Source organism: Canis lupus, chromosome X, assembly GCF_003254725.2.
Source record: "Canis lupus dingo isolate Sandy chromosome X, ASM325472v2, whole genome shotgun sequence".
Lineage (NCBI taxonomy): Eukaryota > Metazoa > Chordata > Mammalia > Carnivora > Canidae > Canis > Canis lupus.
The window spans coordinates 104,265,441-104,287,820 of NC_064281.1; the positions used below are offsets into that span (position 1 = coordinate 104,265,441).

General features: G+C 46.2%; 1 protein-coding gene across 4 annotated transcripts in view; it reads right to left on the reverse strand.

The window, feature by feature from the left end:
- HS6ST2 (heparan sulfate 6-O-sulfotransferase 2) overlaps positions 1-18,776 on the reverse strand; it is a 286,476-nt gene extending 267,700 nt beyond the window's left edge. Inside the window, exons 1-2 of one of the 4 annotated variants that reach the window (XM_035711895.2) lie at positions 18,249-18,776; positions 16,896-17,414 (exon numbers count right to left, since the gene is read on the reverse strand). In XM_035711895.2, the coding sequence (XP_035567788.1) occupies positions 16,896-17,414; positions 18,249-18,676 (947 nt within the window). In that variant the 5' untranslated portion in view covers positions 18,677-18,776. The remainder of the gene's footprint in view (positions 1-16,895; positions 17,415-18,248) is intronic. The other 3 variants (XM_035711896.2, XM_035711897.2, XM_035711898.2) reach the window with 3 other exon arrangements.
- Positions 18,777-22,380: the final 3,604 nt, after the last annotated feature.

Genomic DNA, 22,380 nt, shown 5'->3' on the forward strand with positions numbered 1-22,380 from the left:
CCGGTGCATGGAGCCTGCTTCTCCCTCTGCCTGTGTCTCTGCCTCTCTGTCTCTCTCTCTCTCTGTGACTATCATAAAATCAATAAAAATTTAAAAAAAATAAAATAAAATAAAATAAAATGACTAATCTATAGATGAATGAAATAGAATTAAGAATCCAAAAATGATGGGCAGCCCAGGTGGCTCAGCGGTTTAGCGCCGCCTTCAGTCCAAGGTGTGATCCTGGAGACCCGGGATTGAGTCCCACGTCGGGCTCCTTCCTTGGAGCCTGTTTCTCCCTCTACCTGTCTCTCTCTCTCTCTCTCTCTCTCTCTCTCTCTCTCTCTCTCTGTCTCTCATGAATAAATAAATAAAATCTTTAAAAAAAAAAGAGTCCAAAAATGAATCCATACACTGATGGTCAATGATTTTCAAGAAAAGTACCAAGGTGATTCAATAAAGAAAAAGAAGTCTTCAATGAGTGATAATGGGACAAGTGATATCCACATGAAGAAGAAAGAAGTTGGGCCCCCTTCTTACAATATGCACAAAAATAATTCAAAATAGCTCATGGACCTTACTTTAAGACATAAAGCTATAAGACTTTCCGAATAAAATATAAGGGTAAATCTTTGAGGTCTCAGGTTAGGCAAGGCCTTCATAAGAGACAAAACAAAGAATAGTTAAATTAGATTTCATGAAAATTTAAAACTTTTGTGCTTCAAGGAACATGATGAAGAGAGCAAAAAGACAACTCACTGAATGAGAGGAAAATATTTGCAATAAATAAATCTGATGGGAGACCTGTATCTAGAATCTATAAAGAACACCTAACTCAATACTAATGAGCAAAAAAAATTTTTTAAGATTTTATTTATTTATTCATGAGACACACACACACACAGAGAGAGAGAGAGAGAGAGAGGCAGAGACACAGGCAGAGCGAGAAGCAGGCTCCATGCAGGGATCCCAATGCGGGACTCGATCCCAGGTCTCCAGGATTATGCCCTGGGCCGAAGGCAGCGCTAAACCACTGAGCCACCCAGGCTGCCTGCTAAAAGACATTTTTTTTTGTTTAATGGCAAAGATCTGAATAGATATTTCTCCAAAACAGACATTCAAATGGGCAATACCACATGAAAAGATGCTCAACATCATAACCTTTGAGGAAAATGCAAATCAAAACCACAATAAGGTTACATTTCACACCCGTAAGGTGGCTAGGGGGTGGAAACAACAGACAGTGACTGCTAATGGGTAGAATTTGCCACCAGTGATAGTCTCACAACTTTCTGAATATAGTAAAAGCCACTGGACTGTGCACCTTAAAAGGGTAAATATTATGATGCATGAACTGTAACTAAGAAAATAATTTTGAAATGTATCATAGACTTAAAAGTAAAAGTTAAAACTATAAAACCTTTAGAAAAAATACTGGAAAAAATCTCATGATCTGGCGCTAGGCAAAGAATTCTCAAACTTGACACCAAATCATGATTCATAAAAGGAAAAATTGATAGATTGGACCTGATCAAAATCAGAAATTTTGGGACGCCTGGGTGGCTCAGTAGTTCAGTGTCTGCCTTTGGCTCAGGGTGTGATCCTGGTCCCGGGATCGAGTCCCACATTGGGCTCCCTGTGAGGAGCTTGCCTCTCCCTCTGTCTATGTCTCTGCCTCTTTCTCTGTGTCTCTCATGAATAAATGGAATCTTTAAAAAAAAAATCAGAAATTTTACTGTGTCGGGGCCCCTGGGTGGCTCAGTCGTTTAAGCATCCGACTCTTGATTTCAGTTCAGGTCATGGCCTCAGGGTCTTGAGATCAAGCCCTCCTGCTCTGTCCCTACATTGGGCTCCACACTAGGTGTGGATTCTGCTTAAGATTCTCTCTTGCCCTCTCCCTGTGCCCCACTCCTCCCCACTCACAGGTGCATGTGTGTGCTCTCTCTCAAAAAAAGAAATTTTGCTCTGTCAAATGCCATGTGAAGAAGATGAAAGGCAGGCAATGGACTCAGAGAAAATATTTGCAAACAATGCATCTGACAAAAGACTAATATACAGAATATATAAATAACACTCAAAACTCAGCAGTTAAAGAAAAAAGAATCCCATCAGAAAATGGGCAAATGGCATGAACAGGCATTCCACCAAAAAGGATACACAGAAGGCTAGTTAGCATGTGAAGGAATGCTGAACTTCATCAGCTATCAAGGAAAGGTAAATTAAAGCCACAATGAGATATTACTACACACCTATCAGAATGGCTAAAATAAAAAATAGTGACAATACCAAATGCTGACAAGGATGGGGAGAAATTGGATCACCCATGCATAGTTGCTGGGAATGTGAAAAAATATATAGCCCTTCTGCAAAAACAGTTTGGCAGTTTCTCATAAAACTAAACAAGTAATTGTCAAAGGACCCAGCAGTTGCATTCTTAAGCATTTATCCTAGAGCAATGAACAGAGATCATTCTACAAAAGCCTATACACAAATGTTCATAAAAGCTTTATTTGCAATAGCCAAAATCTAGAATCAGCCCAGATGTCTTCCAACAGGTGAGTGGTTAAACAAACTGGGGTTCATACTTACCATGAAAGATTCTTCAGCAATAAAAAAGAACGAACTGTTGGTACAAGCAACAGCTTGGATGAATCTTGAGTGAATGATGCTGAATCATGAGAGGCACCCCAAACCAGCTCTCACCCTTAATCCAGCAGAACCATGGTGTCCCACAATTCCAAGTTGACAGCCACCAGTGGCCCCCAGACCTATGTGGCAATTTGCATGGCACCACTGCCTCCCTCTTGGGCCCTGAAGCAGATGTGGGTGCAACTGATTGTCCCCAAAGTTATATCTGGAGAGGGAGGTCTAAATCATTAAAAGGCAACCTGTCATTTAATTATGGCAATAATTTATCTTTTTTTCCCCCAATGGTATTTCTCTCCCTTAGACCCAACTTAAGCTTCTGACATTTTAGTTGGAACTCCTACCATTTTTGTGAATATTTCTACCTGCTTGAAGTTGTGGGAGAACGTTTGTCTTCTTCCCTCTGTATTTCTTGTACTAAGCCAAATTTGAAGATCAAGAGCCAAATAATATAGCTGTGCAGACCTCCAGCTTTGTGGAACTCAGATCTCTGCATCTTACCAGGCTCACTACATACAAGAGCTCCTCTCATTAACCAGAAAGAGCTGCATCTCAGAGTCAGACCCCAGCAAATCAGAAGAGCTGGATTTTCGTGGCCCCTGGCTTATCTACTGTCATCATGTAAATCTGACCCAGCCATAGGTCACAACCTGAGACTCCATACTCTGTCCCTAGATGCTGGAACCATAAGCTGTCTACAATGAATAATGGTTACATCACCATGCTTGAAAAGCAAAACAAAATATGACATTCAATGGGGAGCGTCACAGTCTTGCTCATTCCATTCCAATCATACTATTTAAAAGGGGGGAGAGGGATCCCTGGGTGGCTCAGCAGGTTAGAGCCTGCCTTTTGCCCAGGGAGTGATCCTGGAGTCCTGGGATCGAGTCCCACGTTGGGCTCCCTGCAAGGAGCCTGCTTCTGCCTCTCTCTCTCTCTCTCTCCCTCTGTATCTCTCATGAATAAAAAAAGTCTTTAAAATTAAATTAAATTAAATTAAAATTAAATAAAAATAAAAGGGGAGAGACTGTCAGTGTAACTGCTCACTTCCAATGCGTGCAGATCCCATATGCAGCCTTTAACTTAGCATTCAGCAGAACTCTAGAAAATCATGAACCACTTTCCTACAATAGAGATAGATGAGGTGCCTGCGACACGAGACTCCCTCCTTGAGATGAGCTTAGCTCATTTGGCTTCACTGAACAGTCTAGCTAAGCCACATATATACCTTTAGCTCCTCCATGTCAAAAGTATACCCCCTCTGGGGGGATGGGGTAACTGGGTGATGGGCACTAAGGAGGGCACTTAATGGGATGAGCACTGGGCGTTATACTATATGTTGGCAAATTGATAAATTAAAATAATAATAATAATAAAAATTTTTAAGTATATCCCCTCTCATACAGGAGAAACTGCTGGAAACCCAAGTGTGATTTCAATCTCTTCCTTTTTTTTTTAAATCTCTTCCTAATGTATCTTGTGACATCCAGGTCTCTAAGGCCCTCAGTAATAATTTTTCAAAGCCATCTGGAATAAATAGAAGTCTCACTCAAAGCTGCATGTATGCAAATTTCCACACTTTAAGTGGATTCTGTCCTTAAGTGCATAAACCAAAAAGCATGGAAGCAATTGGATTAGAAAAGCAAGGTTTTTTTTAACCCCCCTCTAATTGGCATTAAGTCACCAAACATTGTCAAACACATATCACTTGCTTAATTACTTTGTGTGCACATGTGTATATCTTTATAACTTCATAAACATATAAATGAGAGAGAGATATGCAGATTTAATATACACCCATATGGTGATAAATACAAAAGCTGCCAGAAGATTGTAAAATGCTATACTAATGCTAAAATGATATCTTTTTTATCTTTTGCTTTGCTTCCAAGTTACAGAGAACAAACTAAGAGTGGGAGATGCTAAGCATGGATCCTTACCTAAAAGGAGAAATATGCACAGGCCATTTTGTTCAATAATGCAAAAATACTTTTAAAAATACCTTGCTTCAGATCCATAGTCACATACTAGAGTGTCTTTCGCTAATCTTATGGTGTGTTTATTATGCATTAAATCGTTTCTACATATCCATGAAAATTTGTATGGAAGCAATTTTTCATAAACAACCTACTATGCATCATTCACCCCAATATGCTTCATTTCAACATTGCTTTTATGAGTTGGAGTTGACCTATTATGCTCCTGGAACATACTGTACCACCCTCAGCAAAACCAATCATGAAAATCATAAGTATTTTTGCCTCTAGTGTATCTAGTAAATAAGCTCCATTTCCCAACCTTCAGGATGTCATGCCAGTTAACATTCTACTTAGCAAAGTCTCAGCTGTGAGGTATCTGCCAAGGTGGCCACCATTCCAAGGTCACACTGGCCTCTGGTAATAGTAGGCGTCTCTCTACCATTCTTCCAATGCCGTCAACCGAATTTCCTGGCCACCCACATTAATGTCTGCCAGGCTGGTAGGCCCATGCCAATTTACATATGCTCTTTTCTTTCTTTTTTTTAAAGATTTTATTTATTTATTCATGAGAGACACACAGAGAGAGAGGCAGAGACATAGGCAGAGGAAGAAGCAGGCTCCCTGAGGGGACCCCTATGCAGAACTCGATCCCAGGACCTTGGGATCACGCCCTGAGCTGAAGGCAGATGCTCAGCCACTGAGCCACCCAGGCATGCCATATATATTCTCTTTTCCAAAGCCACCTCTTCCAAAAGAGAGAGAGGGGTCAGTCCTCTCTTCATGATGGGCCCTGGAGATGAGAGCAGGCTTCAGGATTCATCACTTGGTTTTGAGCAAAAGTATCTTATTTGACTGGCTTTTCATGTTTCATGACTACATGAACTGATCTGGCTGAACTCACTCACACTCCCCTCCAAAGGCTGTGTCTACACAGACCAAATGCAGTGAAAAAAAGCAATGGTCATTTATAGAAACAGGCCGTGGTCTGAACAGTGCAACTTAACATTGCTAATGAACCAAGTGCCAACATTCCAGAAGGACTAAGATGCTTTGGCCTCTTACAAATCTTATCAAGTGTGTGCACCATATTTTAAGTCCACATAGGGCATAAATTAAAATACAGTTAAGGTCTTCATTTTCCTTATCTGAAAAAAATCTTTCCTCTAACATAACTCCTTTCTTTTTTTTTATTTCCCCTAAAACATCATTCTTCTGTGTAAATCAGTGTTGAAAGCATTTGCAGTATCTTAGATATCTACTTATTTTTATTGGTGGAGATCTAAATCTTTATTTAAGAATGGGCAAAAGGAGTTGCAGAATTCACCCTCAAAGAGTAATTTTTACTAAACTTTCTAAAAGATGCTTTGAAAAAAAAAATCAGCTAACAGGTCTCCATTTTACTTAGCTTATGTAGTAGACATGGCCAAAAAATAGGCAGAGGCTTTTGGAGATTTGTCTGAAAATGCAGCAGAGAATAAAACATATCAGACAGGCCATGTGCCCTGATTTTAATTGCCAGCTCCAATATTGACTGGCTGGGAAGATTCAGGCCCAATTCTCTGTTGTTTCATCTTTAAATGGGTTTTTAAAACATCTGTCTTACAGGGTTGTTTTGAGGATTAAATGAGAAAATATATGCTTTGCCCCAGGCATAGGGCCTGGCTTAATAAATACCCCCAAATATTAATAGGTCTTCAGGGAAAGTCAAGCCAAGCTTCCGGAGTCAAACCATCACTTTCCAGTACTTCTCTTTGTCAAGGTCTTGGAGTTCTACAATCTTGCATGTCAATTAAGAAACCTGATGTGGTTGTTGAAGGACTGGCAATACTTCCAAATATATCAGACTACTAATGTTCCTTCTCATGCACTCAGAGCCTGATCTCTTGTTCCTGCCTGACTGGTTACAACATCCAATGACTAAACACTGCATGGTCAGATAGTATGGACTGTAAGATATTTACTCACGGAAGTTTTTCCAGACTAACTTCACAGCTTAGTATATGGTCTATTTTTACAAGCGTTCCATATGTGCTTGACAATGTGCATTCTTCTAACTGGGTGCAGGTCCACTGTACTGAGCTTGTTAACCAAATCTTCTGTATCCTTACCCATTTTTTTTGTTTGTTTCATCTGTCAATTTCTGAAAGAGGTTAGCAGATTTTACAATTTCTCCTTGTCAATAGCCCTGTCAATTTTTGCTCTATGTATTTTTTTTAAAGATTTATTTATTTATTCATTCAGAGAGAGCGAGAGAGAGGCAGAGACACAGGCAGAGGGAGAAGCAGGCTCCATGCAGGAATCCTGACGTGGGACTCGATCCCAGGTCCCCAGGATCACACCCCGGGCTGCAGGCAGTGCTAAACCGCTGCGCCACCGGGGCTGCCCTGCTCTGTGTATTTTTAAATGATATTAAGTACATACGAGTTTAGGATTGCTATCTGAAAAGTGGAACTTTTTGCCAATATTCAGTGATCTTTTTTATCCTCAATAAAGGTATTGACAGTCTATTTGTCTGATTTCAGTTTAAGTACTTCAGCTTCATTCTAGTTAGTATTTGCATAGTATATCTATTCCAAACCTACCTGTATCTTTATGTGTTAGCTTTGTCTCTTATACACAGCACGTAGCTGGATTTTGTTTTCTTATCCAATATGATAATCTATGTCTTTCAACTAGTGAGTTTAGTCAACTTCTATTTATTATAACAACTGAGAAGCTGACTGCCAAGATCAAAGGACCTTTTTAAAGTATCTCTTTGTTTCCTGGCTATCACCTGGTCATCCTAGTCAATTTGTAAACACTCTTTGCTAGCAGTCATTCTCTTGTATGAAGTTAGCAAAAGTCCAATGATCTCCATCAGTGAACTGGAGCTGGTACTATACTGAAGACTTGTCTTTATTAGTACAGTTATGGGAAAAAGTCAATTAATGCAAGGAATGGTGCACACAGGCCTAATCCATTTGATGTAAATCAATGCATTACACATTTCAATTGCTCTGTATTCCTTCAGAAAAGTGCATGGAAGTGATTCATTAGAACTAAACTCTTCACAAGAAACAGACCGATTCTCTTAGGCTCACTAGGGCATCTTTGCTGGTAAAATTTAAAAAGCAATCAAACTGAATAAGAAGTCTCTTTTGCAGACATTTACATGGGGGAAGAACATGATTCTTGACAATTCAGAGTAAATGAAGTGCAAATTATTCTCTTATACTATATCCCCGGAATGAAACTTAAATTGTGACTAAAAAAGAATCCACAGTTTAATCAGAAAAATATATTTATTGGTAATTCCCAAGCTTCTATTTGATACATTTATATCATAGGATAACAAGTTCATAACTACTGCTAAGTTATAAATATGGAATATATGCAGAATTTGCATGTATTGAATTTTATTTTGAATTTGCAAGTGTGCCTATATTTGAATATTTATAATATTCCAGAAAAAGCACAGTGGAATGTGCAAGACAGATTTATTTAGTGTAATGCTCTGAAATGTGTCAAAGTCTTCAACACTGTTCTTTAGAGGCAAAACGGCAGAAATAACAAATGGGATGCAATAAGACCAACAGAATAATCTGTGAAGTCCAATACCCAGTAAAACAGGAAAAGCTCTTTTGCCAATAAATATTTTACTAAAGTTAGACAAATATTTCTGTAAGCTTACAATGGCATTGTATTAGGAGATATATACCATTAGTTGGATTCTTCATTATGCTTTACTAGAAAAGAGAATAATCCCATCCATACTCTTTTGTCCCCATAAACTCAGTGACTAAATATCTTATTTTGTCATAGAATGTTGCTGTTAGCTTTTCCACTGTGAAGCACGTTCTTTTTACCGTCAAAATAACTGGTACCTAGAATGGAGTTTCGACAGTTAAATTATGCACCTCACTGTATAAGTAGTCCCTCAGATACCCAGAGCAGTTGAGAAATGAAGTGTTCTAATCAACTTAATGCATAATTTAGAAATTTAATTTGAAAATATATTAATAAACTTAATTTAATTTATAGTTAATTGAGGGGCTCTTATGCTCTTATGAAGGAAAACTGCTCTGTGAGGAGGCTGCCCCAGTAAAGTGGACTCCCTTTCTTTCCTGGATGAGGGCAACACAAGCACCAACTGACCTAAGTTCTCAGTTGTGGTTGTTTAGAAAGGCCCCCAAGACTTGACTCTGATCCAGACTACTAGCTCTGGTGTCCATTCACGTGGATAGAGGCTCATGAAGATTCAAAGCCCAGGCTGTCTTGCGTGGGTCTGGCTGAGCAGAACAAGTCTTATTATTTCCAACTGCGTACCATTATTAATTTCCTGCTCCATTTAACTTTTAAACAGAGAAGAAACGATAGCAATATACTCAAATATCTCTATAATGGAGTGGTGTAAGGGTTCCATGGTTTCTTTGGCGTATGATAACAGCACTCATCAAAAAAAAAAAAAAAATCAACAGCCAATTCCTGACTTATCACCTCTGCCTTTCAGTCTGAGAGTTTATTTAGCTGAGAGTTTATTATGTTTTCCTCAATAAGAACTCCCCAGATACTGGGGCATCTGGGGGCTCAGTCGGTTAAGCGGCTAACCAGCTCAGGTCATGATCTCAGGGTCCTGGAATCGAGCCCCACCTCAGGATCCCCACTTAGCATGGAGTCTGCTTGTCCCTGCTCCTCCCTCTCTCCCACTCCTCTTCCTCCCCCTGTGCTCATGCTCTCTCTCTTGCAAATAAATAAATTTTTAAAAAATTAAAAGAACTCCCTGGATATCAAGAGGCTAAGGAAATAGCCAGCCATGGTCTTCAGGAACCAAAAAGTGGACATGAGTATAATTTATCACAGCCACGAAACGACATCATTTTAAAAACTGTTAGTGTTGACTTTTATTATAAAAGCAGTGCAGGGGATCCCTGGGTGGCTCAGCGGTTTGGCGCCTGCCTTCGGCCCAGGGCGTGATCCTGGAGTCCTGGGATCGAGTCCCACATTGGGCTCCCTGCATGGAGCCTGCTTTTCCCTCTTCCTGTGTCTCTGCCTCTCTCTCTCTGTGTCTCTCATGAATAAATAAATAAAATATTTTTTAAAAAGCAGGGCATATTCATAAAGGAAATGCAAATCCTTCGGAGAAGCAGAATAAGAATAAATCACTAACTGATCTACTAATATCCTGGTATTTTTCTTTCATGCTAAGATTTGGAGGAATGGGAAGATGTTATGTGTGTCTGCGTCTCACTCTCCCCACTCTCTCTCAATAACATAGTTATAGTTACACTGTGTTCATAATTGTCTCTCTCTTTTTCCCTTAGCTTTAAATCACTAGCAATTTTCCATACACCCTGAAAGGGCATTTAAATTATTTTGTAATAGCCCTTCAAGTGGATGCACTGAGATTCCTTGAACCATTCTCCTCTACGTGGATGTCCACATTTTTTCAATTTGTTGCACTTATAAAGAATTCCAGCTAGCCTGCTCGTACTATTAAATCACCCTATATCCCACCCCATGGCATTTCTCACAATTTCAAGTCATTAACTGTTTGTTTCATATCTATCTTTCCCACTCCATGAAGGCAGAGACCACAATAGTGTCCCCAGCACATAGCACATTGATAAGGGACACTCAGTAAATATTTGTTGAATTAAAAAGTGAAGAAATAAATGAGTGAGGAAATGAAAAACATGCATAGGATTATGGCTTTCAGTAAAATCTCGGAAAAGAAACAATGGGTCAAAGAAAAAATGTTTCTAATGTTCTCTGTTTATGTTGTCTAATTTATTTCCAAAAGAATTGTTCAAGTTTACACACTCACTTACAATGTATGCAATGTATGAGAATTACGGGATTTACCACACCCTCATCAGCACTGGCTACTAGCTTTTTTTCTTTCATGGTGGTGGTGATGTATGTTGACGGTTTTTTAGTTTTTGGTTTTCCTTTTTAAATCAGGGCTAGACGGGCAGAAAAGGTTTTCCTACACTTAATGACTTAAAGTTGCATTCCTCTAGTACCAGTGGGACTAGATGGGTTTTCCTTGTCTATAAAGTCGTTGTGAGTCCCATGATGAAACTTGTCTGGTCATACCCTTTGTTTTTCTCATCAATTTGTAGGAGTACCTTCTACAGAAAGGATGTCATCATTTTGTCTGTTTTATTTGTCGTGCCTATTGTCATTAGTTTGACATATGCCTTTTCATTTTGGCTACTTTTTGACAGATGAACAGTTCTCGTTTTTATGTAATCATAACTGTCTATCTTTTCCTCTATTCAAACATCCTTCTCCTTGGCTGAGTCCCACGTGTGAATTGCAGCTATCATTTAAATAATAATGCCAATTGTTAAAGCAGATTAACTGGGTTCAAAGACTCCCACATATACATCTAAGCCCTAATCTGCCCCAGAGTGTTTTTCCCCTCCCTTCAAGCCCTGGCCACTACATGTCCAGGCAACAGAGACCAGTCACATCTCTTTCATACAGTGCCCTCCCCACACAAACTAGATCTCCTTCTCGACCTCTCTGATTTGGTCGCTGATACCATCTCCACTCCACACTAGAAATCAGGAGGTGCATTCAACTGGATTCCAGACTTCATCTCCTTTCGTATTTTTTACATTCCTCCCATCCATATGCTTCTCCCACTCACTGGGGTTCACCTTCCTTATTGCCATTCCAGGACCTTGACCATGAGGTCTCACCCCATCTACCTCCCTACCTCACCCTTCCCCAACCATGACCTTCTCAGTTCTGGCCAGCCCTGACTAGGTGAGGACACTGAACCTCAACGATGCCAAGAGGATGCCATGCCCACCTGCAATGCCTCTGTTCTTCTAAAATACAACCCACACATTCCCAGATGTCTTCCTGAATACATCTCTCCTTTTTCTGGCCTGTTCCTTCCCTCATTTCTTATGAAGGAACAGGCCTGAGAAAACATCTTGGTTAAATCTCCCATTCTTCAGAGGGGGGATGGGCCTGCCCCAAATCACAAGCACCCCCCACCCCCACTCTGATCCACAGTTCTGCACTTTGCCCTCTAATCTTTATGGACTTGAGGCTGAAGATGATGACACATTGGCTTTTCTGGCTTTGTCGTGGCTCTAATCTCCCCCAACTGCTAGCACTGTGCAGAGGTCATGATACTCCAGAGTTTGCTGATTAGACACAAACTTCCACATAAACAGATGAACTTTTCTCTGTGTTTTACTATATCCCCTCAAAGGTGTGACATTTTAAAGACATTCTTGATATTCAAGTAATTTCCAAACAAAATTCGTCTCCTTTATTGAACATCTAAAATACCGAGTTATTTTGTTCTGCTGTAAGCTCTGAGAGAGCAAGAATGACGTGCCTTCCCTGGAAGATAATGGGCAGTTTCACAAAATTTTGTTTAATGAATAACGATGGAAAAGATGACTAATCTTTAATGTCATTTCATACTACCAAAGTTGACGACAGATATCTATAAAAGACAAGCTCTGACATTCTTCTTGCCAAATAACACCACTGCTCTAAAATTACTATTGAGAAATGCTAATTTTGAAGAGCCTTTTTATACTACCCTGAGAACTGAGAGGGGTTTTTAAAATCTATATTTATTTATTTGAGAGGAAGAGAGAGAGAATGGGGGGGCAGAGGGAAAGAGAGTAGCAGACTCCCCATTGTTCAGGGATCGCAGGGCTTGATCCCAGGACCCTGGATCCATGCAACCATGCTAACAAATTCTGCTCAAGTTTAACAGATGTGATGGGGGGTTTTCCCCTTCTCCTGTGAAACAGGTGGGAGAATACAGCAGCTCCTCTCAAAGGCAGCTGAAGAAGTGCACACTGGGCTATGGTGCTGCACCTATGAGAGCCAAGGGGGGTGGTTCTAAAGCCTGGAGGGCCACAGAGCATCATCACTGCAAGTCGGGCCTGTCATGCTGCCTCACTGCCAAATCCAAAACAAGGAAGGAATCGGAGCATGGACACATGAGGCATGAGTGGGCACAGGCGCCACAGAGTTCCTGTGAAGACACAGCTCGTTCAAGATAGAGCCACCTTTTTTAAAGAAAGGGAAAGAAAAAATAGAGCTTTTCTTCATATAAATGCCTTTTAGTAACTGGATTTTAGATGACAATTAATTACTCTTCCGTATGGCTGCTGGAAAATGTAGAGACCCTACAAGTCTAGGATGCAACAGGACCCTCACAATCAGATTCTTTGACTAGTACAGCTACAGAACTTGGTCTGTGCCCCCGCACCCTCCAGCTGCCCTGTGCATGCCAGCCAGCACGGTACCTGGCAAAGAAAAATGAGGCCAGCACACGTTCCCTGTGACCAATTCGGAATTCCTCCCACAGACCAAGTGGTGCTCTGGAGTTGGCTACAAACAAGGAATTTGGCCTTAGAAAAGCTTGCAGAATTTGGGAGTTTTAACAGCTGGTAAGCAAGAATGTTTTGATACATTTTGAAAAATGGTCTTAGAAATTCTAGAATGAGCAGGACCTGTCTCTGACCCCAAACAACATATTGGCAGACAGATGCATGAAATGCAATTTCTAGTTTATTCTTCTTTTCTTTTTTTTTAAGAAATATTATTCTCAATAAACAACTTGAACCTTTTGCCAGCCAAGCATTCTGTCTTTGTCCTCGCCAGGCAACGTGCTCGTAGTCATTTCTATTCAGCAGCTATATATCACCCGAGCACTCTGCCATCCTCTGAGGCAGGGAAGCATGACAAAAGTAGCACTGGGAGCAGGATTCAGGGTCTTGGCTTGCAGCCGCAATGGCCTCTCATACCCCCTGTAACGTGGATAGATGGCTGTGAGTCAGAAGGTGGCCCCTGTTGCTACTCAGCACTCCTCCCATTGCTTATTCACCAGGTCCCCAAGTGTCCTGCCATCCTGTATGGCTTTAGAGTGATTTCCAACATGGCAGTGAGAGGCCTTTCTGCAACCTAGCCAGGAGACCCACTCCTCCACTCCCAGAGCACAGAAAGCCTCAGGGTGCCAGAAATCTGTTCTCCCCGGGGCCGTGGCAACCTTGGTCCTATCCTGTGTCCCAACTCACCCGTGTAACATTACTGAACCCAGTGACCATGCAGGTGGTAACAATATCGGTTCACATTAATCCAGTGTTCACTTTGTGGGCATTGCTAACATGAAATGCCTCACGGTGCTCGTGTCAGTACCCTGTGCCTCAAGGTGCCATCAACAGAGCAGACAGAACTGCAATATGATTTCCATGGGGCCACCCCAGAGATCCATGACCTTGGCAAAGTCTGTCGGCACCTTTGGGATTTGCTCTCATCTGATAAATGGGGATACTTTTGTTCACTCCTCCCTCTCCCCAAAGATACTGCAAGTTTGTGGTGAAATAGCAGAGATAAGGGAATGTGAAAGCTCATCAGCAACCGGAACGCACTCTCCATACATACAAGGCTTGGATAGCTCCAGTCCAAGGTCACATAGCTCGTTTGTGGCTGGCCTGCAGTGAAGGCCCGGGTGTCACAACTCCCTGGCCAAAGAGACAGAGCCTGCTATTCCCCCCAGTTCAGCAGAACACACAGACCACCAGCTGGCATGGTAGGCCACTCCACACGGGAACTCTGCATGGCTGACTCTCATCTCCTGAGACCAACTCCTCACCCCACGTATCACCACTGCCCTTGCATCTACATTCTCACCACACACGCTCTCGCACACATTCTAACTCACATACACTTAATGTATATCTTCTCTCTTCTAGATTATCAGAACTCACTGAACTGGTCCTTCTGAAGGCAGGGATGTATCAGCACCCTGGGGAAATTCTGGAACCCTCAAGCTACCACTATTCTTCAAGATGAAGATTTCTGGAGGTGGGCAGAAATTAGTGAAATAAAAAGATACAATCGGGGTAGCAATGTTTCTCTAGCAATTTTTTTAAATTTGTGCGAATGGTGTAAGATCCATTAACTGACTGTTTAAAAAGTGGTTCTTCTTTGATTAGACTAGATGGCACTGTGGTATCACCCTTTTACGAGCAAGTAAAATCCCATTTCGTGTCAGATAATGTTGCTTCAATTTGGGACAATCTAAGAGGATGAACCTCCACTTGAAGGGTCTTGATTATCTTATGAAACATTTCTGAAGGGGTCTGGCAGAGAATAGTGGCCACCAAATACATAATCTGGGCCATGTTTATAAGGTCTGTTTAGAGACCGTGTCACACCCTGACCTACATGTCCCGAAGGATTTGAAAAGGAACATGTGCCCTGTGGGGCTCTAGACATGGCCATGACTTCCACAGTGGCCAACATCTCATTTTTATTTCACCAGCACAGTCATGGATGTGGGATTCTATTTTTGCTCTAAAGAGCTTTTTTTTAAAAAGAAAAATATAACCATCCCTCACTACACCTACAAGCTCCATCAGCAAGTGAGATTGTTTTCAATATTGCTGAATTGTTTGGGATCTTGCTAAACACCAGTATCTTATGATGACAATGACTTCTACAATTCTTACAATGGACTGAAGTGGCAACCTTCCTGGAGCGAAGGTTCTCTTCAGATGGAAAAAAGAAATCTGTTAGGGCTGTAAAGGCAGTGAAAGTTCAACAGATTCTGCCAGAATCCCAGCATTCAGGAAAAAATACTGTGAAGCCAGGAGAAAGGAGAGTGAGCCGGGGTGATGTCTCTTCAAATTTCAGTGGTGACCAGGGAGAGTCAGAGGGCTCCATTTGCCTGGTCTAGAAAGAAGAAACTGCACTGGGTCTCACATTCCAGGAGCCTCTGCAAAGCACCTCCTCCTTCAAGGCACAGAGTACCCTGCCTGGGGGTGGGGGTGGGAATTGGGAGCCCATCCAGTAAGTAGCTGCTGTAAACAGCAAACTCCAGGACCCCTATGGTCACCTGATGGGGAGGCAGGGAGCACATCCCTGTCCTTGCCTGCCCAAAGACCCTGGCCAGAGAGGCCCCGTGGGGCAATTAGACTTATTCAGGCCATTGCCTGAACTCCCTGCCCCGGCCGATTTGTTTTATTTTTTTAAGATTTTATTTATTTATTCATTAGAGACACAGAGAGAGGTAGAGACATAGGCAGAGGGAGCAGCAGGCTCCCCATGGGGACCCCAATGAGGGACTCAATCCCAGGACCCCGAAATCAAGCCCTGAGCACACAGGTGTCCCCCAGATTTGTTTTAGGGACAGTGGCATAATGGGAGCCCAACACGCCCTTCTCCCCCTCCCCCTTTTACTGCACTCCGTGACCTCCAGCAACTGGGCATTGCGGCTGGATGAAGGAAATGCCCTAGCTTTGAAACCAACCGGCTACAGGCTCTTCATAAATCACCATTTCCCGAATTGGCCCCGGGTTCCCGGCGCGTGGGCTGCCAGCCTCGCATGCTGGAGCTCAGCTTTTGTACATCTGGAGAGGTTTTTCAAGACCGAAACCTACATGGGGTCAGGGCAGCGTCCCAGCTTGCCCTTTGGCACTCAGGGTGTCCCTCGCACTCGCAAAGCGCGGCAGATGCCTGGAGTGCAGCCAGTAGTGGAGGGCGCAAGCTGGGTACCACAAGTGCTCTCCAGGTGTCCCCAAACAGGGGCAGAGGGGACTTGCCCCTCGCCCATACATCACTTTGCATTTACAAGCACCCAGGGAGAACAGAGCCAGAGGAGAGAAAGGAGGACAGTGGCAAAAGTCAAGCAAAAAAGAGAAAAATCAGAAAGGGTAAAGGAGACAGAATGAGAGGCAAAGTGAGAGAAAGAAGAAGGCAAGAGGGAGCGGCCAGGAGCCCACAAGATTAGGAGCAAGAGAAAAAGAGGAAGGCAAATAGAGGAAGTGAGAAAAGGAGGGGGGAGAATGCGGGAGCGGGATAGGGAAGAGAGGGCAGAAAGGCGGCTTCGGAAGCGGGGTGCAGAGAAAAGAAGAGAGAAGACAAGAGGGACTCAGGGTTCTTTCCGGCGCTGCAGTGCGGAGTCCCCGTGCGGTACCCTGTTCCAGCAGCGGCCGGGGGGCGCTCGTTCTGGACCTCCCGGCCGCTCCCCACCTCACGCACTCTCAAGCCGAGGCCACTCACCGGCACTCACAGGCCAACCCGCCGACGGACAGCCGAGCCGTCCCGGGCCGCAGCGGACAGGCTTCCCGCGGCCGCCAGGGCGCCGTGAGCGCGCGCGCCAAGGAGTCTGGCGCCCGCTTAGTCCCGGCGCGCCCGCCTGGCCGGGAGGTGCGCGCGGGGCGCCGGCAGCGGCCAGCCGGGACCCCCGCCCCCGCCCTCCGCCCGCCCAGGCCCTGGTCGGCTCCCGCGCTCCAGGGCCCCCCTCGGCCGCGGGCGTGCACTCACCTGGACGGTCTCAGTCTGGCGTCGCGCTTGCCGTCCACCACGGCGGGCACGCAGCTGGTGAGCTCGGTCCAGTCGGCGTGCAGCCCGCAGCTCCAGCCCGTGGAGAACCTGGAGAAGAGCCAGGTCTCCCGCTTACCCGGCCGGTGGCAAGTGCATTTCTTCTGACCCACGCGGCACTCGCACGGTTGCTCCAGCTGGATGTTGCGCACAAGGTGGCGGCCGAAAGTGGTGCCTCCGGTCTTCTGAATGTGCAGGAACACGATCAGGTCATCGCCCTTGATGTCGAAGTCTACCTTGCGCAGGAGGTCGCCGCGGCTGAAATTGTAACGGGGCACGAACCTGGAGGAGCTTTCATCCTCCGAGCGGTATGGGTCCGGCATCGGGGAGCTGAACGCCTGCAGGCGGAGGAGCTGGCATTCTGTGCCGGGGCACACGTACTGGAGGACGATCACCGCAAATAGGAAGAGCATCACCAAAGCCAGCAGCAGCTTGTTGGATTTCTCATCCATGTTCCCGACGCTGGGGGAAACCCAAGCTCGTTACGTCAATCCCGCAGCTCAGCCCGCGCTCGCCGTGCGCCCGCACCGCCCCCCTCCCCCCGGCGCCGCCGTTGCGCCCCTTTCCTCCCTCCCCTCCACACCGAGTACTCCGCGGCGGCGGCGCCCTTCCCCGCTTCCTTCCTTCCCGGCAGGCTCAGCGCTGTGTCTCCTGCCGCACACCCCCCTCCCCCCGACTTTTTCCCGCTGGCCGCCTGCCCTCTCCACCCGCTGGAGCTCTCCAGAGCTGCGTCGCGGGGTTTCGTACCCACCGGACGCCGCCCGCCCCGGTCGCCCCACTCCCCAACTAACACCCCGGGTCCGAGCCCCCGCACGTCTCGCTCCACTCTCGGTGGTTCCCATCCTCATCCTGCTTCGCCCACCGGACCCCCCCCCCGGCGCTCGTGCCCCCAATCCCCTGGGCGCGCATGCCGCAGCCTCCCCGCCTGCCCGACTCGCGGGGTCCCTCCCCTTGCGCCCCGAAGCCCTGCTCTTGCCTGCGCCCAGTTGCCCACCTTGAAGGCCGCCTCGAGGGAGCTCCGAGCCGGGCGTTTGGAGTTCCCCCGGGGGGACAAGTCCGCCGGCAGCCGGACTAGAGAGCGGAGACGCTGCGCTGCCGGTGCCCGCGGAACCGGGGGAAGGGAGCCGCAGCGTGGCCAAACGCGCGCCGCGCCCCTCCGGAGCCCCCGAGCCCAGCCGCCACCGGCCAGCTGGAACTTTGCGCCTTTTCCTCCCCCTCGCGGCTGCCTTCCCTCCCCGCACGGCTCCTGCGCGCCCCGGCCCGGGAGCGCGAGTCCCTCTTTCGCCTAAAACGTACCTGGCTAGGGGGCCGAAAATCTTGGAGAAGATCGCACCGAGCACGTGCTTCAGCGAATGGCCCAGGGCGGCCAGGCCCCGAGTGAGCAGGGCCCGGCAGAGGGAGCCCAGGTCCCAGCGTCTCCTGAGGTCGTGCATCCGCCTGCGGCGGCCTCGGGGCAGCAGCGCGAAGAGAGGGGTGCGCGCGGCTCCCGCCGGGGAGGAAGACGCCTTTAGGGGCTCGTCCAGGAGCGGCTGGGAGTTGAAGCCGCGAGACACACCCCTAGGAGGGCCCGCGCGGACTGAGGCGGCGACTGATCCAGGCCGGCTCCCTGCCAATTCGGCCTCTACTCTGGAATGCCGGCGGGGACAGGTGGTGCGGGCGGGCGCTCCTCGCTCCGGTTGCAGCGGCGGCCCGAGCGCTTGGGCTGCACACGCAGGCAGTGCCATTCCCCCCTTCAGGCAACTCAGGGTACTAAGGATAGGCAGCGAGCTTGAATTTATGTAATAATGCCTCACGCCTAACAGCTCGAGCCACTTCACAAGCAGAGGACCTGGGTTTTCTCCTGTCTTGGGGAACGGAGGTCACTCCAGTGAGCACATCACTCCACTTTGGCTGGTAATTTCAACCTCCCCTAAAATAGCAAAGGCGCAAATTGGACCTTTTCCTTCTCTCTTTGCCAATTTCCATTCTCCAGCGGAACCGGGGGCATTTTCTGAAAAGGTAAGTCAGCATGAAGGAAAATCATGAGAAAAATAAAAACAACAACAAAAAAAATACAAAAAACAAAAACGCTACAGAATGGAAACTGAGCTTTTTCAGAGCAGAGACTTACCCTTACTCCTCTTTCCTTGCTGAATCCTCGGCATCTAGCCCCGTGCCTACAGCAAGGCTTCACTCCTCTACGGTTTACTGAAGGAAAGATACATGACTGCACACTACATCAGAGTAGAGCCATCTAATCCAAGATGATGTGGTAAATGAGGAAACCGAGGCCCAGAGAGGAAAAGATATTTGCTCAGGATCACACAGCAGAGTTCTGGATTTTGGACCCAGAAAACCAGGCACCATTTTCCGACAGTGACACCACCTACTCTGATAAATAGGCAGACCACCCTTGAGTCCTGATGTTAAAAGGCTCTTTGTGGCTGCAGGGACCACAGACATAAAAATGAGCAAGGGGAGAGGGCCTGTCCCTTCAGGACGATGTCCCTGGGAACTCAGGATTCAGACTGTTCTAATTGATCGGGGGGGCTTGCTGTCTATCAGGAACTGACGTCTCTGTGATCAAATGCCCCCTCCATCCAGCCCCACTGCTACAGAAGGGGCACAGGGGGCAGCAGCATTTCGAAGCAGCACTGTCAGGGCCAAGGGAGAGGGGACAGTGAGACGAGTGTGGGAGTGAGGGCATGTTCCTCAGGGACAGGCTCACCCATTATTTCCCTCAGAACATTTGATCCCTCTGTGCAGTGAAGCAACAAGCACTGATCTGAGAATCTATCACTTCCTTGCTGGGCAGCCCTGAGATAATCACTAGCCCCTCCTGAGCCTCAGTGTCCTCTTCTGTAAAATAGGACCAATTCCTCCTTCACCACCTGGGTCATTGTGAGGATGACCCTTGAGCAATTTTACTTGCTGTATTTACCTGCTGCTCTAAGCTCCGAGGTCCCCACTGAGTCAGTCATACGCCAATTAAGGAAGGAGTCCTTCTCAGGCAGTCTCTCAGCTGTGCCCCCTGCCCTTACTTTCCCCCATACTTCTCCAGTCCTGGCTGGACTTCCGTGTGCCCCCAAACCTACTGGGGACAGCAGAGGACCCTATGTCTGGCTCCAGGCAGGGAAGACTTGGAGGAATCCTGCCATTCAGGCATTCCACCTGTCTCAGGGTTCCAGGGGGACACTCTAACAAATAAACTTGTGTAAGGAGCAGCAGCAACTTGTAAGGTAGACATCTCAGCTTCCTCCAGACCTCCCCTGTTCACCAGGCTTGTGGGACATGCCTGCTCCCCCTGAGAATAGGTGACGATGTGAGCCAGGGGACCGGGAAACTGTGAAGGTGGCCGGGGAGCTCAGCTTGCCAGCTATCTGCTGCCTTCTCCTTGGGTACCCACAGCAGCCAGCCACTTCAGGCCAGCAGGTGGCTCTCCTCATGGTGCCATATGAAGAACCCTCTGGCCTCGCACTTTTATAATGGCATTCTGTGGGTCCCTAGAAAAACAATTTGGGAATGGGTGGGTCACACGTTCAGGTCCCCCAGCAACTAGTTGGAGTTTCTGGAATTGGACCCAGGGAAAGTGTTTTGGGTAGAGATGCCAGGAAGAAAGGTAACCAATAGAGGGGAAAGTTGGGATTTACTCATGCACATGCGTGAGAACACATGCACACATGCATTGGTGCACGCACACATATGCACACACAGGTAACAGTCTGACTCCCTGAGGAGAGAGGGAGTCAGATTGGTAGTTGCAGAGCCAAAGGAGGGATGGTGCCGAGAAGCCTAGTTTCCAAAGATCTAGTATGATTCCACACAATAGCTCACTGGAGGATATTTGCATTTACAAGCCTTTCCTCCACCCACCTCAGGCTGTAAGAAAAAGAAATTAATCTCTCTTCCAATATCTGAGATCCTGAAGTGGAAGGAAGTGTCTTTGAGGGGACGGGGGGGGGGGGGGGGGGGGGGGGGGGGGGTGCCACAAGTCTCAGAGAACCCCCCTTGGGGGCAAAGAGGCTCCCTGCTAAGAAGAGAAAAATCTTCCTCTGTGTGTGTGTGTGTGTGTGTGTGTGTGTGTGTCCGGAGCTGTGTTCTGCTGAGGCCAGGCCTGGGCCTTGGCAGGAAGTTCCAAGGCCTCTTGCAGTCCTGGGCTAAGCCCACCTCCCAGAAGCCCCGTCCTCTCAGGAACTGAATAACAAAGATCCTAATACATTAGAATCAGCCCTATTTGGGAACTTGGGCAGAGGTAGCTGAGGGGGGTGGCAAAACGAGGGAGAGAACTGGCTGCCTTACCAGCTCTTTGGTTTTGCCTCTCTGTATTTCTTAGACCAGCCTGACATTCTACGTGTGTGCATGTATTTGGGATTCAGTACTTGACAGGTAAGGAGGACTCTGCAGGCTGAGCCAGGTTCCGGTTGTCTCCACAGTGTGCTTTGATTTTAATTATTTTTCCAGAACTGTCCTTCCACGGTTTTCACAAAAGTTTGAGGATTCTGGGAGCATAAAGGTCAGCCTTAGTGCATACTAAGTAGTGTACTTCCAGACATCCGTTGGGTTGCTGGAGTCTGAGAGGGCAGTAGGGAGAGTGGGCAGAACGTGGGCCCTGGAGTTCAGAGACCTGGGTTCCAGTCTCGGCTCTGCCACTCATGAGCAAGGAAGCCACTTGCTCGTTCTTGGATTCAGCTAGCTCCCCATTTTGTAAGAAGACAGAGTTGATGTTGCGATTCAAAGGGCACTTTTCCGCTCCTAACTTCTAAGTCACGTGATTTCTGGTCTTCCTCAAGGGCCAAAGTGCTGCCAAACCCTCTTTGCCCGTCACAGTGGGGCGGAGTGGGGAGGGGGAGCCAGTGATCTGGTCCTGGATTTCTTCTATTTGTTTGTGAGGTCCCACAGGGCAGCCAGCAGCTGGACTTGTTCTGGGACCTATGTCACAAGGGGCGACAGCAGGGTCTCCTGCTCAAATTAGAACAAAAACAGTGAAAATTTCATGTTGAAGAAAGTGCTGGCACTCTTCAAAGAGAGCCTAATACAATAGAAATGTGCTTTTTCCCTTATCCTGAGCATTCTCTTCCGCCCTGTCTTTCCAGCTGTCTCCCTTTTTTTTTTTCTCAAAAACGTTCATACTCTCAATAATAGGCGATTCTTGTCACAAAGACTGAAGGCATGCAAACTATCAAGGCAGTTTGTTTCTGTTTTTTTTTTTTTATTTTTATTTTTTTTTTTTTTATTTTTTTTTTTTTTTTTTTATGCGTCTCGCCAAACTGAGTGAACGGCAGTACTTAATGAACAAGCCGTTCAGAAATTTAAGCTCTAATATTATAAACTGGTTGGGTATGTTGGATACATCACTGTCAACAGCCAACCTCTCCCCCCACCCACCCACAAAACACTGATTTTTCTTTGTTTAGCCTTACAGAAAATGGGGCTCAAGGAATGAAGAGAG